Here is an 18,323-nt window from a genome sequence, read left to right as displayed (position 1 = left end):
TTCATTGAATTGGAAGTTTTATAATATGTATATAATTTATGAATTACTCAATCTTACACACGATGTTACATATTAACAAGGAATATGACCTCTAATACCAAAGATATTTAATTTTATGTTCTATATAATAATTAAATTTTTTGGCAAATGTTTCAAATATTGCAAGTAAACTATTTTGAAAGAAAACGACAAACCCTAACATTTCACTATTATTACACTTTCTAGCGCCTGCAAAACTTTTAATCAGAAAACTCAAGAATACAATCAAACTACAAGTTAGGCAACCATCATGTCACAAGCATGATAACAACCCAAACTCCCAAAAGAAACACTACCAAAATAAGATTTTAATCGCAACTAAAACACTTGTTTGTTTGTGGAGTTCGGTTTTAAATCAAAGCTTCAAAGCAAAGATTCCATCATTGGGTACCTACAATACCACTTTAGCATATTCTTTTCATTTGCTTGTTTGAATAAATATTACCACTTATATCAACTTTTAAATATCCATTTTTATGTCATTAAGTAAATAAAGCTAGAATAAACTTAACCTTTTGGTCCCAACTAATCGAATAAATTACTAATCTTCACTTGTAAATATGCTGAGTAGCTTTATACCAATTTAAAAAAAAAAAATTAATATATAAGATTTCAAATTCAGATTCATATAACTCATTAAAAAGTATATTTATTTATAATCATTTACATTACTAAATATAAATTAAATATACTTATTGGACTATCAAGCAATATTATTCACAAAATAAATTCTACCTTTTAATTCATGTTTATATATTTATATAGTACTCAGTTTCATTATATATAATTAAATCTCTTATCTTGCTTCCCGTGTTCTCCTAATAAATATTTCTCTCTTAAATGATGCTATTAAAGCAGGTTGTACTAAACGTACTCCAACCCTCTATGTTATATTGAATGCGCTCGTCTTCCTTTATATGCCCGTGCTTGTATATTTCCTCTAGTCATCTCTATACGTGTGTATACCACCCTCTATACATCCATACATACATACATACATACGTGGTAGGTATTAGCTTGTATACACCACCTACCTCTATATGCCACAAAAAAAAAGTGATACGTTTTTATACACCTGTATGCTTTGGAGGTACAAGAAGCACATAAACGTTACATTTAACCTAAGCCGAATTAATACTACATGACTGACTGACTATTCACACAATGCAAAGGGTCTTCTTTGTCATTTCACATAACTAGGAGGACTAAAAACGATAATAAAAAAATAAAAACAGTTTCTTTCTTTCTTCCTTTCTTCACCTGTATATTCATTCATTCATTCAGTTCAAAACCCCTCCCCTCTCGCTCCACTTTCTCTCTCTAGAAAAGAGCTTTTTGGCTTTTGAACGATCTTTGATTGGATGAACGGTAAATATTCAGTAATGCAATGATGCATACATACACTGCAGTGTAGAGCTTGCGTATGATTATCGAGATTGTGTGTAACTGAATCAGAAGAAATGCCGATCAATAGATATCAGATACGAAATGTATATAGTTTAGCCGATCCAGAACTGTACAAAGCATCTGATAAAGATGATCCTGAAGCTTTGCTTGAAGGTGTCGCCATGGCCGGTCTCGTTGGTGTTCTCCGTCAGCTCGGTGACCTAGCAGAGTCCGTACTTGCTCTTCCTTCATCTGTCCTTCATAATTCTGTTTCTTTTATGTCAATTGCAATGGAGGTGTTAAATTTTGTTGTTGCTTAATTATGTGGAAATAATAACTCATTTTGCTCTGTTGTGGTTAGCATTTTGAATAGGTTAGGATTTGGATTTAGTGTGCTTTAATTATAATTCTGAATTATGAGTTTTGTGATCTCAATGTTTATGATTGGGTTGTTATGCCTTGGAATGCAAATTGAGATGATGTAGTGAAACAGATCAGCTTGAGTCTGAGCATATGATTGGTGCCTTGGAAGTGGAAATTTTGCTAATCTGTTGAACTAAACTAACTTCTGATTTATCTTCTTGACTTTAGGTTTTGTGTTTGAAAGTTGTTATTGCGGATTTAGTTGTTGACGTCTAGGGTTTATGTTAGGAAGTGGTTATATGTGTGATAATAAGTTAGGATGTGTGTGCTAGGTTTCAACATCTTTTAGGAACTTAGGGGGCGTTTGGTTCGCAGGAATTCAATGGAATTGGAATCTGAATTTCATATCTTAAGATGTTTGGTTCACAGAATTTGATGGAATTGGAATCTAAATTCCAATCTTCATGTGTTTGGTTGACAATGGAATTGGAATTGGAATTGAGCATGAAATCCTTCAAATTCCTTGAACTAAAGGAATTCAAAATCCTTCCTATATGTGAAGGAATTAAAGTAAATTCATTGGAATCTTCGACCGTTTCGACCCGAGCGGTTTCGACCCACACCGTTTCAATCCGAACCGTTTCGACCCGTACTGGTTTCGATCCGAACCGTTTCGACGCGAAGCGTTTTGACCCGTACCATTCCGAATCGAACCGTTTCGACGCAAACCGTTTCGACCCGTACTGTTTCGACCCGTACCGTTTCGACGCGAACCGTTTCGACCCGTACCGTTTCGACGCGTACCGTTTCGAATCGAACCGTTTCGACGCGAACCGTTTCGACTCGTACTGTTTCGAATTGAACCAATTCCAATTCGAATGTTTAAAATCCAAATCCAATTCCTTCAAATTCTAATTCCTATACAAATTCCAATTTCAATTCCAAAACATTCCGCGAACCAAACGCCCCTTAATATCATTACGGGAGAGGAGACATTGGTGAGTGAAACACTATTGCAATGCAATATTGCATTTGGATTTCCTTTGTGGCTGACTTAGAATGGCAGACTAATTTAATTGGTATTTGTATGTTGCTTGCCTGAATAGATGACTGGGTTGTTTTGGAAATTGGTGAATGAAGATTGGTTGGTGGAGCTGTCTAACAAAGATGGAATAAACTATTTTCACAAGATGGGCAGAGATGATGTACAAATAATAAACACTTACTATAATAACATTTGAATCATTGGTGCTTGTATGTTGCTTTGGTGAATAGATTCCACTTCCTTAGTATCATTTTCTTCTTGGAAGGCCATTTTCCTATCATTAAGAAGAGCGATAATTATTTGAGAATTGCATAAACCTTGACTATTTCTCTGAGGATGATCACTATCTTCTGTTTCGTAAATTCACATTTCCGAACTTGCTTTATCTTTCAAGCATGGTTGCTGGAAATGGAAATCCTAAATTTCCAATCAAGTGTCGTGATATTAATTATATGTATCACTTTCTCAGATTTAACAGTAAACCTTTATGGTAGCTAGAACTTGGTCAAATCATAGTAGTCATGGCTCTTGGGTACACAAACTGCTTGTGATCGTCATGGGTGCACAAAGCCACAAAATGTAATTCTAAATCACAAATGTTTTAGAGCTGCTAAAATATTTATATCTTCTAATGTACCATCATTTGATATTATGCTGCACATCTAACAAAACTATGTAATCATTTTTGAAGGTTTGCTGCTGAGATTTTCCATGACTTGCATGAAGAAGTGATGGCAACTGCTGCTCGTGGCCATGGTCTACTGGTACGTGTTCAGCAGCTTGAATCCGCAATTCCTCCAATTGAAAGGGCATTTCTGTCCCAAACATCCCATTCAGCATTTTTCCTCAATTCAGGTCAGAATGTCAGATATTTGCTCCTAAATTTTCTCACATGTCATCTTACTACTGATGTGATATTTCGGGATGTGTGCTTATCTTTTAATTTAAGAAAAGGGTATAGCCTCAAATGAGTTGACCAGTGTCCTTTCTGGTGCTGGAATCAGAGGTGGCAATTTTGACTGCTTTACCTATAAAAAGTTGATTCGTGTTATGTTTTATCTCTAATGTGTCAAATAGGTAAACTAGAAAAAGTTATCTTAACAGGAAATGGGTAAATAGAGTTTCTCTTTATAACATAAATCTTCCAAACCTTTGTATCAGAAAAGTTAGATCATTATCGAAATAATTTAATCTTTTTTATGATCATATTCAACGTACTTACTGGTGAAGAGTTTAAAATTTTCTGGCTATAATTGTTTCTTGTCAAACCAGCCAACCTGTTTAAACATGTACCAAAAGTTTCTGGTTTTGACTCGTCACCGGATCCACCCATTTTGTCATCTCCGAGTCGTATGGCAATATTTTTTTAGCGTTGTCACCACATGAATAATACTAGTGAGGATCTCTATTAATGCAACAGGTGCTCATTGGCATCCTAATCAACGAACAACACAGAATCTTATCACTACGGGAGATTTACCTCGATTTGTCATGGACTCTTATGAAGAATGCCGTGGTCCACCTCGATTATTTCTTCTAGACAAGTACACTGTTATTCCCTTACAGATATTCTGGCATGCCCCCTACAACTTGCCATATTTACCTGCTTATGGTGGCTGTCAACAGGTTTGATGTTGGTGGTGCTGGTGCATGCTTAAAACGCTACACTGATCCTTCAATTTTTAAAGTGGAAGCATCATCATATGAAGTTGAAATTGCTGAAACCCAGAGGGAGAAAAAGATCCGCCAGACGAAGGTTAGTTCTATGAAGCGAATCTTTTCTCTGGCATTTATTGCTTGTTATTTTATATGTGTTATCCTGTGACAGTTAAATGAAAATATATCTTTAGCATTAATGTCTGGTCATATGATATTTACTGCATTATTACCTGTAGTAGTTGCTTGGATAGCTTGGTTTAACTTCATTAAGCACTTTGAATAACTGAAGCACAAAAGTTGTGGTCTAGAGTATTTATTTGTCACTTATATTGGACGTGTACTCACATATTGCAGTTATTTTTCTACTTATGATATAGACTCCAACTTAGTACCATATATTGTGAGGTTTTTGTTTCTTCTGGGTCAACTGAATTCTGTTCTCAAACACTTTTGATGCATATATTTGTCTATTTGTGAGGTAGACTCCAGCTTAGTACCTAATGATACTATGTCAGGCTTTATCAGTCATTTGCTACACAACCGGTTTTCCCATACTTATCCATAGACTATAACTATAAGATGAATGAAAACGTATGCCTATATCTTCTTTTCCTGGTACTGGTAGATGCATTTTACTAAAACAACTGTCTTCCTCGGATTTTAATCTTTATCAAAACTGAACAGAAAAAAGGATCAAGATGGAAAGGTGGAGAGACTCCTGAGGTTTCACAGTCTTCACATGCCAAGTAAGACATTAATTCAGTGTGTTTTTCATCCCATAGATCACTAATGGGTATAATTACATCTTACACAATTATTATTTATAAATTTTGGACAAAAAGTATATCGATACTTGTCCAAAAAGAAACATTTTGTCGCGTTACTTAAACCCCCCACTTGCTCACCGGTACTTAAAATAAGACTACCTGTCTGAAGCTAACTTGTTGGAGGCACAAAACTGCAGGCTCCATCAGTTATTCCTGGAGGAACGAGTTCAGACTGGTGCAACTGAAGCTGCACGCCGTGTGAAACTGAAGAAAAGGCCAAACAAATTTCCTCTCGACTCAGAAAGCGGAGAAAGTTACATGAACAAGTTGTTAGATTCTGCATCACGTGCCCATGAAGTTGCTGCTGCTCCCTCTAATGGATCAAGGCTTGGCGATGGTAACGTAATGGAGTCAGCTTTGGGCTCACCAATGAAAAACACAAGGTCATGTGTATCTTCGAGGAAAATAGCTGAAAGTCAGCCTTCAAATAATGATGATCTTGAGGTAGATAATAATCAAACAACAGTTGATAATGAAATACGCACAGATGGTCTTCAAAATGCCTATCCATCTGAGGATTTTGCAAGTGAGACCGACAACTACATGGATGCTCTTGCTACAATGGAGTCAGAGGTTGAAACAAGCATAACTATGAGAACATATTCTGATGCCAACAAACATCAACTCCGATCTCAATTATCAGATTCTCTATCAGTAGAGAATTCAACTGTATCCAATGATGGGAATAATTCAATCACCAAGGGAATATCTGTTTCTGGGAATTCTGATACTATGAGCACTTCAACTGAAAATGCATCACCAGTTGGTGCTGATTCACCTTCTCAACCCTTTGCATGCGTTGAGATTCCCTTTCGTCCACGAACTACACCCATTACTGATAACATTCCTGTGACCGAAAATCCAGGCCATGATATCACAAATGATACTTATATTGATGTGAGCAAGGTGTCAATTGTGGATCAAGTAGCAAGTTTCGAAGAAGGTACATTAGATACAAATGAAGCGTGCTCAGACCATACTGAAAAGCTTGATACTTCAAGAAAAAGTGATGACCATCAAATCTATACGAAAGATACTGCTAAGTGTATATCTGAACACTCAGACGTTCTTCCAGTGGCTGATGGTCTATCTTCTTTTTCTTTTGTCAAAAATCTTAAGGGGGATTTAGACGATAAGCATCCTAATGACAGCTCTATCCCTATGAGTCTTCTTCCAAACATCTTGGAGACAACCAAGAATCAAACCAGATATGATTTGGAGAATCGGAGTACAGATTCAGTTGTTAGTTCGTCACAATCAGTTATCTCTCGTGTAGATGAGCTGTCCAGTGACACTACTTTCAATGATAATAATTCTGTAACTGAAGAACAGTTAAAAGATAAAGGAGAAGGCGTGTTGGTTATATCTGATCAAGCAGAAGCTAGAGTCTCATATTCTAGTGGGCATGAGACAGAATCACATAACTCAGAAATTGAATCTGTAACTGTTGCTGCTGCTAATAAAAATGAATGTGTTGATGATTCTGTTCTCAAAGATGGAACCGGAATAGAATCCAAGGAGAGTGAAATAGAATTAGCATATTCTGATGATAAGGGTCTTGGAGATGATACTAAATTGGAGCGAATAGAAGCAGATTCTGTTAACTCTGATATGGAAACACATTGTGCTGTTGTTCTCCATGTTGATGTTGATAGGCATGATGATAATGATCATGCTGTTTCTGAACAAGATTCTAAGGAATCTGGTGAAAAGGAGGAAGTTGATATCCCGTTGTTAAATTCAAAAGTCGTGCAGAATCATAATCATTCTTTTCTTGCAGAAATGGATCAAAATCAAGAAATTGTTTTACCTGAACCTTGTGTTTCAAATGCACAATTAATTGATAGTGCTCATGAAGCAACTGCATTCACAGAATCCGATGATGACTTGGAATCTAAAACTCCAAATCACATTGATATACTAGAAGATAAGGTTGACCGATCCAGCAGTCAACTTCATATGCAATTACCTCTTGGAACCGAGGGCTCTCAGTTGGATTCTCTGACCCAAGTAGATCATGAAACACACATTGAAACTCATTTACAAGACTCGCCATCCTTTTCTGAATCAGTACTGGTTTCTGAACAACGACCTACAATGGAGTTAAGCAGTCATGACATAATCTCTGACCAAGATGACATCGTTGCGCCATGTGATCACGAATCAAATGTGTTCACCGAAGCTGACCATGACTTAGAATCTAAATCTTTCAACCATGGTGATCACGTTGATGTTTCTGAAGCCTCTGCACAATCATCTCTTGTGGAAGATAAGGTTGACCAACTTCATGTACCTGTATCTGAAAAATCATCTACAATGGAGTTAAGCACTCATGACATCAACCTCTTTGACCAAGTCAAACACCAATCATCTCCAGTGTCTTCTGGTTTTGACATACTTCCCCAGTTACCGCCAGTCAAAGTGGAAGATCCGCCACCATTGCCGCCTCTTCCGCCTATGCAATGGAGGATGAGAAAGCTTCAGGATTCTTTGTCAACTCCAACAAATGGTGGTCAACATAGTGGCAATCACTTCCCTCCATTTTTCTCATCCACATCCGTTCAAAGCCCCGAGGTGGTTGGTCAGTCAACAATAGACGAGCCTATAAATGTGGATACTGAGAATAATAAAAACTCACACACACAGCACAATGAAGTAAAATCTGCTGAAAACTTGGTGCCACAAGCAGCAGCAGTTGATCCACATCAAATGCCAACAGTTTCTTACCAAGAAGTTTTCTGGCCATCTTCAAGCCCGTATCCGCTTCCTCCCATTCTTGATGAAATGCAAATAAATATTCGACCTATGAAAATACAGCGACCTCGCAGTCCTCTAATTGATGCAGTTGCTGCTCATGACAAAACCAAAGTAAGTTTCTTGAATAATCAACAAATGCAATAATTAGTCAAACAGACTACTCGAACTAATGATTCTATACTCCTTTCTGCAGTTGAGGAAGGTCTCAGATCGAGACACAATTCACATACCAAAGGGAGACGAAAAAGATACTTTACTGGATCAGATACGGGCAAAGGTAAGAATCAAATGACTCAAATATATAATGTAATATATGTTTGGTTTGCTTAGGGATGGTTTTGGTTTGACTGTACAGTCCGTCAACTTGAAACCAGCCGTCCAGACTAGGCCAAGCATTCAGGGTCCTACTACCAATTTGAGAGTAGCTGCTATTCTAGAGAAAGCAAATGCCATTCGCCAGGTCGGTTCGTGCTTACCTTTTCTAGTTATAAATTAATCATCTTACTTTCAGAAATGCCATAAAAACACCAAAGTTTGGAAGAACTAGAAATTTATATACATTTTGGAAATAAAAGCAAAAAAAGTCATCATACTTTTGGACCAAATCTGCTCATTCATGTGAAACGGGTCCTTTCTATTCCAATTTGACAAAAAAAGATGCTTATAATGAAAAGATAAGTATGATGGTTTAAAAAGTTGATCAGCTTTGGAACACGATGAAACCAGAAACAGTGTAAAACCGGGATCTTTTTGCAGTTAATTTGTGTGTTTTTCGGTTTCTCCAAATGTTTGGTTGCAATTAGTTCTAACTGTTGATGGGTCAAATATGTAGAATAAAAAATAATAATAAAAAGGAAAACGTATTAAAAGTCTCCTAAAATGTATTTTTAACATATACAATCATCTAGATTGCTTCATAAAAGGTTATACTTTGTTGTATTAATATGGCTTTTTATCATTGCAAAAGGTTTTAGGAATGAGCATTAAGTGTTTGCAGGTTAGGCCCAACGCGGCCCGATATGTTATTTGCACAAATGATTATCTGTTTGACCCCATAGCTCGTACCCCTTTTAACCGTCCCACCCATCTTTCCACCTATGTCTCATTTACAGGCGTTCGCTGGAAGTGACGATGATGACAGTGACAATTGGAGTGACTCATGAAATGATACCTCAAACGCCGACACCATTTGTAGTTAATCCACCAATTTTTTACCAGGTTACCACAATATCGAATTTTGTTGATGAGAGTTTGTGGTAAGCTGGATCTTTACTGCTTGTCTACAACAGTTTTTACTGTAATATATTTTCTACTCGATACAACTCTCCAATCATATACAAGTAAAATAGGTAAAGCGTGCGAGTCTAGTGTGTAGCAAAAAAAGTTGATTCTTTTAGCTGTATATGGGAATGGGTAAATTCGTTACACAATGATGAACAGTTTGTGGATATAAACTCCCTGTTATGCGTGGGTACTACACATATTCTGTTTCCGTACCAAATTTACTGTGATCATGATCTGTGTATCATATTATTTGTATCTCGGGGGGGGGGGGGGGTATAGATGGACGAAAAACCTAGGCCAATAGACCGGTACTAGGGTCAAGCTGATTCTATGACTGGTTCTAACGGGTCTGCTGATTCTAACACTGACCAGTTCTGGGGTGAGACTTCTTTTTGACCTATTTCCGCTCCGGGGCTGATTTCAAAATGTTGGCTGAATTAGTAATCTACAGCTTGTTGGGTATTGAACTATTAATTTATGGCAATTGGCAAATAGATGAAAATGCATGTTGGAAAAAAAGTTTGCATAATTTATTTGAGTAAACTGCCATTTTGATACCTGAGGTTTGGCCAGTTTTGTCATTTTAGTTCAAATTTCAAACATTTTGCCATTTTGGTCCCCGTGGTTTCAGTTTTGTGTCATTTTAGTCCAAAAGTTCATTCAGGTCAGATTTCTCAAAAAAGAACCTGCTATTTTGTCCTTTTCTCAGGGGCAAAATGGTCATTTAAACATTACATATATAAATTACTCTCTCCTCCCTCTCTCTCTTTCTCTCTCTCCCTCTCTCCTCTCTCTCGAACACCGCCCAAAAAGAATCAGAAGAAGGAGGATTCGAAGAATCAGAAGAAGGATTCTCCTCCGTCGTCGTCTCCGGCAATGCTGCCGGAATTTACAGACAAACCACCACCACCACATTCACTGTAAACAGCATCCGACACTTTAGAACTAGAGCACCACCACCGTCACTGTAAACAACCTCCGATACTTCCACAATGTCACTAGCTAAACACACTCCGAGCAAACACAGTTCGAGATCACCACCAGATTTCGAACATCGAGTCCTCACCTGCCTCAACAAACTTTCCGACCGCGACACACACTCCGCCGCCGCAACAGCGCTCGAATCCATCGCAAAAACTCTAAATCACGACTCAATTTCACCCTTTCTGTCTTCAATCTCCACCACTCCTCCTAATTGAGCACTGACAACAACTGCGAGGGTTCATTATTCTTCAACGGCAACACCTCGGTTAATAGCAGTAGCTTCCAGCCAAAAATTTGTTAACTTGTTTCTTTGATTTGTTTATATTGCGGTTGATTGATTGATTTGTGTGAGGTTATTGAGTCTGGATCTGTGTTGAGGCTGTGGTATTATAGAGTAATAGTCTGGATCTTTGTTGTTGTGTTTATGTTTCCGTTGGATGTTGGAAGGTGTGTGGTGGTGGCGGCAGTGGTGAGGAGTAGTGGTGGCAGTGGTGAGAAGGGGGGGGGGAGGTGGCGGTGGTGTTAGAGAGAGAGAGAAGAGATAGAGATAAAGGGGTATTGAGAGAGAGAGAGAGGGAGAGTCCACAAGGGTGTTTAGAGAATTATAATAATTCCAAAAAGACTAAAATACCCCTGAGGGTAAAGACAAAATATCAGGGTCATTAGTGTGGAATATGGCCAAATTTGAAATTTGGATCAAAATGGCAACAAAAACGAAAACACAGGGACCAAAATGGCAAAAGGTTTGAAATTTGGACTAAAGTGGCAAAACTTGCCAAACCTCAAGGACCAAAATGGCGGTTTACTCTATTTATTTTGAGTAAACTTCTATTTTGCTCCCTGTGGTTTGGTGGTTTTAACATTTTTGCCCCAAACCTTTAAAAATGGACATTTTACTCCCTGATCTATGCAAGCTATCTCTATTATACTCCCTGCCTCAAACGCCGTTCATTTAAACTGTTAAATGTCTCTCACGTATGTCATTTCCAACCCCTGTTATTTATATACCATTTAAAACCCTAGTTAGCCCCCATCTTCTTCTTCCTTCCATCATCTTCATCTTCTTCTTTCTAAATCCTCCATGGCCGAAATCTATTGTGCTTGTGGAGCTCCAACCACCTCTGTTACATCTTGGACTCGAGCAAATCCAGGAAGAAGGTTCTACTGCTGTGTTATTTGTGGGTTCGTTCGATGGTCAGACCCCCCCCCCCCCAATGTGTCGTAGATATACAAAAATCATACCGGGTTTGTTGGAGAGATGTAACCGGAATGAAGCTATTGCAAGAGAAGCTGTAAAATCAAACAGGAAGTTGAATTGTATGTTAGGGATGTCATGGATGTTGTTTATCTTTTTCTTTGTTAAAAAATGACCTAGATAAGGTCCGACATGTATGTTGTATCTCTGTTATGAAGGGTTTTGGATTTAATGGAAGTTGTTTGGTTCTTAGAATGAAAATTGATCCTAAATTGTTTGTTTGTTTGTTAGAATAATGTATGTTGTTCGGATATAATGTATGTTTGTTTCTTAGAATGAAAATCGACCCTGTCGGAAAAACAACATTATCTTATAACGAAGTTGTCGGACAAAAGACCAAACACCTGCCACAACATTATCTTCCCGGACAAAAGACCAAAAGCTAATAACAAATCATGTCGGACAAACAACATTATCTAATAACGAACTTGTCGGACAAAAGACCAAACAAACTTGACAAACAACATTATCTGATGACCAAAAACCTGTAGATGCAAACATAAAACAAACAAACAAACTTGTTGGACAAAAGACCAAACAAACTTGACAAACAACATTATCTAATGACCAAAAACCTGCAGATGCAAACTTAAAACTGTCCAAACACATGCATTACATAATATATCTAATTCATACCACATATAATTCATAACACAGATGATTCATAACACATTTAAGTTTAAACAAAAGGCCATAAACTATAGTACTTCAAAATGATGGCCAAACATAAAACAAACAACCACACCAAAAGAAGTCATTGTTCTTGACACTTGGAAACATAAAACAGCCAACCCTAAAACATCATGCTTCTGCATTTGCCTGAGACCCTTCTGCATTTCCTTTGCACAGCCTCTGGTTATGACCTTTCCCACCACACTTTGTGCACTTGACTGTTTGACCAACTCTTGTCAACTTACCTTGCTTAGATGCCTGTTCAGACAATTCTTCTGCACTTTTCTTCCTCTTCTTTCTTGGCCTACCAACTTGTTTGTGGTGCTTTGGTGGTATAAGAATTGCCGGACAAGAAGAAGGTGCCCACATAATCCTTCCATTGATTGGGTCCACTGTGTTAGCATAAACATCCTTCCAAGTTTCTAACCACTACATTTTTGAAACCCATTCCTCTGGAGCATCCACTGTTATCCCATGTGCAGCCATGTCCCATATCACAGCCGTCTACATCACTAAAATCATTGTATTCTAAAGGCTCTTCTTCAAGGTCATGGTCCATATAACTTTTAAAATCATGCATATCGACCTCTACATCGGAAATCATATTATCTTCATCTACCAGGTAATCTGAATCATCAGAGTCATCTTTCTTTTTACTCTTCTTTTTAACAATATCAGCAGGTTCACTATCTAGGCTCTTATCTTCATTTTCACTACCCTCACCATCCCCCTCAGCAACATAATCACTTTCCTCACTATCTCCATCATCAACCCCATCTCCATCATCATCCGCATTCCCATCATCATCATCCCCTCTCCATCATCATCCCCATCTCCATTGTCATCCCCATTACCATTTCCCTCACCAGGATTCACTACTTGACTCTGATCTATTTCACCTAGGTTAATCCCAACATCTAATACCACCTCAGTTTGACTTGTTCCAGCATCAAATACCTGACTTGATCCAGAATCACCTACATTGTACTCTAATGCTAGTCTCCTAGAAGCTTTTGCTAATATTTCTTGTGTATTCCTAACTGTTTTACCATCATTGTCTCCATCATCACCTATTTCCACTATCCTAACTTTACAATTAGGAAACATGAAATATGTTTCAACTGAAGTTTGGCCATGCTCAGTATATATTTCCATCAGCTTATGATCACTCACACAAGACAAAAAAACTTATGACATTAGAGTCATTTCCTAAAGCCCTCAAACCAAAGTTCAAATCTTCATCAAATACTTTGAAATGGTAAGAAATCAACTCATTTTCTGAGTAACCTAGTTCTAACAACATATAACTTACTTCATGAACTGAAAATTCATCCTTGTCAACATAGTCTACCTTACCGTTGACATACATCCTTCTGGGAAACTTTGTGAAAGAACCCCTGTCACACCCCCAAAATCCACAAGCGGAGTATCACCGCATGGAGGCGTGACATGACCAGGATCAAGCCACCAGTCATATTGAACAACGTAATTAAGTAAATAAAACCAACCACAATATAATTGGTGTCCAAAAGAAAGTAACCAACTTTAAGTTAACAGCAGAAGCATAAAACGTAAAACCCAAACATAAGTGATAAGTTTATAAAGTTTAAATGTTTAACGTGGAACTCAACAGTCCATGTCCCACAACGACCATTCCTTCTCGTGCAAGCTCCATCTCGGTACCTAACGACCTGCAAGACATGTAACAAGGAATCAACAACAAAGTTGAGCGAGTTCACAGTTGGTTGTTTAGTTTTAAAAGTTTGCTTTGAAAACCATAAGTTGTTTCGTAAACCACGAGTTAACCAGTATCTTTGTTTTTCCCCAAACCATATTCATAATCAGTGGGGGCTTCCCCATGTGAACCACTAGACCGTTACCATATCGACTACTGACGAAAGTAAGTTGTGCCCTAATTCAATGTCTATCATCATTGACTGTTTGCCATGATCCATTAGTACATGCCCGTCCGACAGGCACGGTGTGAGGTTTGTCAAACCTAATAGCGTTATTAACTAATGACACGCTCGCCATCGGCCTCGACGATTAAGTCGATATAAAATGAGGGACTTAATGATAGAGTTTTGTCTAGTAAGTTAAGGTTGTTGTCCTTCCCAAGGAGGACGAACGTACGTATTCTACCCAAGGAGAATACGCAGAATTTATATTGGCATCCTACCCATGGAGGATGGCGGTACATATCCTACTCAAGGAGGATATGTAGGTTCCGTTTTAGTTCTTTAACCCCATTCCCAACCACCGGGAATCCCATGCCTTAGAAAGTGTGTGAACTCACCTTGGGTTGCTCGGTTGAACTCTTTAAAAATAGCTAACGGTCGAGGTTGGTCAATCACGTCCTAATATGATTACCATTTAGTTTATTAATAATTTCAATTAAAGCACATCACATAATATGCACTCACTTTAACTGATCATGCCCATACATACCTCCCTCCTATAACTACTCAAGAGAAAGCATACGAGATCCCACGTAACACTTTTATTGACATACAACAAGTTGGATCATTATCGAACATCACAACCGACATTTAGACATGCGAATCACCACATACATTGTTTCAGCTTTAACATCTAAAATTGGGTTGTTTTCGAGTAATTTAATAAAATAGTTAACTTATTCCAAAAATTCCCAAACTTTTACAGAATGTTTTAAACAATCCAAATATTGTTGTGTAAAAATCTCGGGATCCAATTCATTACTCATTATATTATAAAAATCATTTATCGGGCTGCAATCAGATTCATCACTTTCTGACTGCAGTCCACGGAAAAATTCATTTAAAACTCATCGTAAGTCCAATTGACGAAATTTCAGTTTGAGAATGACAACGACATCAGTGTTCATCTACAGTACAAATTTCGTGACCTAATTCTACATAGATTTCAAGTTATGACGAAAAACATAACACGCATTTTCTGCAGAAAAAACGCAGCTTTTGCTGTTGTACAAAACGGACCTTTAAAAATAGTAAACGGCTTCGAAAAAATATGATTTCAGTGCCATTTGATTCGTTTTTCGAAAACACATAATTTAGACTTCAGAAAATCAATTTTTCGATTTATAACCGTCCGTTTACAGCCAACTGAAGTTGGCTGTAAATGTTACTCAGCATGCTGTTAATCGCTTAAACGTTACTAAAACACGCACATATGATCACAACACCTTCTAACAAGTTCCATATGATGATCAACATCATATTATCAAGAAATCAACAAGTAATCAACAACATATTCACAACAACCTCATACTAACAACATTTCATCATATTTCACCTTTATGTTCAAGATTTATGTTCATGTCTTTTAGGGTTCTAGTGATAATCAACATACTACATCTTTTAACCATTTAAGTAGAAGTAAACAAGGGTTAATCAAGAACTTACAACTAGCTTTAAGCTAGGGAAGAACACAAGGGAAAAAGATGATGAAAATGATGAATGAATGCAAGTGATGAAAGCTCCTTGATGATCCACAAGCTTCAAGCTCCTTTAATCACCTCCTAGTACTTAATACAAGCTTGAAAATGGATCAAGGAAGGTTACAAGGTGGTGCTGGTGGCGGCCTTAGAGTGAGCCGAGAGGGAGAGAGAGAAGTTGAGGGATGTGGAGTGAACTTAGAAGTGAAATGATCTTGCATATCATCCTACCATACTTATAATGATTCTCTAATATTATGTCCAAGATCACAAGCAAAGATCAAATAAAATATAGTGATCAAATCTTGGGAGGTAAGGTGGTGAATTTGGTGGGTCCCTTGGTGACCGTAAATGGGCATGGGGGGGGGGGTAAGTGAAACTTTTGATGGTAAGTAGGTAAATAATAGTTCAATTCCAAGTATAAGGTTACATGCTTTAGTTAGTAGATATCTAGTGGGTGTTATGGTGTACGGGGATCATAACTAGTCAATTTTCTGCACAAGACTAGTATGTTAAAAAGCTGAATTTTGCTGAAGAATGCAGAAATCATAAAGCAGTTACGTCGTCAATTGTAATTAAGCACAGTCATTAAGCACAATTTAATATTAATTAATCGTACGGATACATGTAATTACGAGGGTTGTCGCAACCCCCATGATGAATCTTCAGTGAGAACCATGTGGTGTTAACTAAAAAATCATAAGAAAAAGGAAACCATTATAACTTTAACATTGTGGAAATTGTAGAAAAAATTCCCAATTTTAGAGGCTAGGGTTAGAAAACTCACCATATAGCTTCGGATCAGGTGACTGTTGTCCCTTAGGACGAATGAACCACAGCGACATTGAACTTCAATCGTCGATCGCCTTCTTCGTTTGGAGTCTGATCAGTGTTCTAGGGTTTGTAAAGTGTAAAGAAGGTTGGGAGAATCAAGAGTTTAATAATGAACTTAGGGATTATAAATATAAGGGTTTTAAACGGGATTATAAATATTAAGGTTGGAAATGACATATTTGCCCCTCACATGAGGGGCTTGTGAGAGACATTTAACAGTTTAAATGAACGGCATTTGAGGCGAGGAGTATAATAGAGATAGCTTGCATAGATCAGGGAGTAAAATATCCATTTTTAAAGGTTTGGGGCAAAAGCGTTAAAACCACCAAATCTCAGGGAGCAAAATAGAAGTTTACTCATTTATTTTCTATTTTTAAGTTGACTATGAAATACAAACTGAAGCAGGAATTAAAATATTCAAATTTCATGTCAGGTTGAAATGAAATACAAACTGAAGTAGGAATTAAAATAAGAGTTAAATGCCTAGTTGGTCCCTGTGGTTTGCGAAAATTATAGATTTGGTCCCAGTGGTTTACTAATTACAGAGTTGGTCCTAATAGTTGTAATTTTTGCACTCGGATGGTCCTTATCACTAACCTGTGTTAAATTTCTCAGTTAAATACGTGTGAAATTACTTATTTACCCCCGGATAATTAAAAAAATAAAAAATATAGAACCCACCCTACCCTTATCTCTCTCTAAACTTCTGAACATAGAATCCACCCTAAATCGTTACGATAATGGCAATCGAAACCCTAAACACTCCGACGACTGAATCAGAATCCAACAGCCGACGACGGAAAACACCCCAACCCTAAACACTCCGACGACTGTATCACTCCGGCAACTGAATCAGAATCATCAGCTACCACGAATGGTCCCAGCGCCGGTGAACCGAGCCTGCCGGCGTCTAAATCAACATTGAAAGGCACAGGCGCCGATGAACCGAATCTGCCAGAAAACTCCGTAACTGATACCAAACCACCAGCTGATGACGAACACGGAGAGAAACGAAAGTGAACGGAAACCAAAGAAGATGAAGTTGGAGACATAAGGTAGAATAGAAGCTTCTAGAGAAAGAGATGATGAAGTTATGATGATGAATCCGGTATCGGATGATGAATGATATGAATCTGCACTTGATAAGTGTTTTGTGAATTTTCGATGAAGTGGAGTAATGATAATTTTAAAAAGTTTCTTAATGATCAGGTGAATTGTTGTTTTTTGTACTGCTTTTTTTTTAATTTGTTCAGGATGTAGTGGTGGTGGAGGTGAGATGTGTTGGTGGTGGTTCATGGGAGTAGAAGAATTGATGATGGCTGATCATGGTTACTGGTGTTTGAGAGAGTGAGGGGGGTGTTGAAGAAGAAGATGATGATGTTGAAGAAGAAGAAGATCAAGGTTTCGAATCAATTTGAAGAAATGGGGGGTTGGGTGGGGTTGTTGCAGGTTGATTTGAGAAGAAAGGGTGGAGAAGAAGATGATGGGTATGTCTTTTTTTTGTCTTTTTTTAATTGTTCTAAGGTAGCATAGTCATTTTACACATAGTTAACTGAGAAATTTAACAGAGGTTAGGTCAGGGGATCAACCGAGTTAATTTTTTACAACTTTTGGGACCACGCGTGTAATTAGTAAACCACTAGGACCAAGTATGAAATTTTTGCAAACCAAAGGGACCAACCAAGCATTTAACTCTTAAAATAACCAAATTTCATGTCTGGTTTAAGTTAATTAATGTAGATTAAGTGTGTTAAAAATTATAGAAGTGAACAGTATCTTACT

At 37.6% G+C, this 18,323-nt stretch overlaps 1 protein-coding gene across 2 annotated transcripts; it reads left to right on the top strand.

Moving 5' to 3' along the window:
• The first annotated feature begins 1,318 nt into the window (after nucleotides 1–1,318).
• LOC110915572 (protein SCAR2) lies at nucleotides 1,319–9,555 on the top strand. Of its 2 annotated transcripts, none has more exons than XM_022160296.2 (9): nucleotides 1,319–1,654; nucleotides 3,525–3,688; nucleotides 4,254–4,377; nucleotides 4,460–4,589; nucleotides 5,177–5,238; nucleotides 5,457–8,187; nucleotides 8,270–8,353; nucleotides 8,432–8,536; nucleotides 9,189–9,555. In XM_022160296.2, exons 1-9 carry the CDS (start codon nucleotides 1,500–1,502, stop codon nucleotides 9,237–9,239), a joined length of 3,606 nt encoding a protein of 1,201 aa, XP_022015988.1. In that variant the 5' UTR covers nucleotides 1,319–1,499; the 3' UTR covers nucleotides 9,240–9,555. The 2 variants fall into 2 exon arrangements, with proteins under 2 accessions (XP_022015988.1, XP_022015990.1); XM_022160298.2 differs by having other exon boundaries at nucleotides 1,530–1,658.
• The last annotated feature ends 8,768 nt before the right edge of the window (nucleotides 9,556–18,323 follow it).

The sequence above is a fragment of the Helianthus annuus genome, chromosome 16 (assembly GCF_002127325.2).
Source record: "Helianthus annuus cultivar XRQ/B chromosome 16, HanXRQr2.0-SUNRISE, whole genome shotgun sequence".
Lineage (NCBI taxonomy): Eukaryota > Viridiplantae > Streptophyta > Magnoliopsida > Asterales > Asteraceae > Helianthus > Helianthus annuus.
The sequence above is the reverse complement of the archived record's forward strand: the minus strand, read 5'-3'. Positions and strand labels throughout refer to the sequence as shown.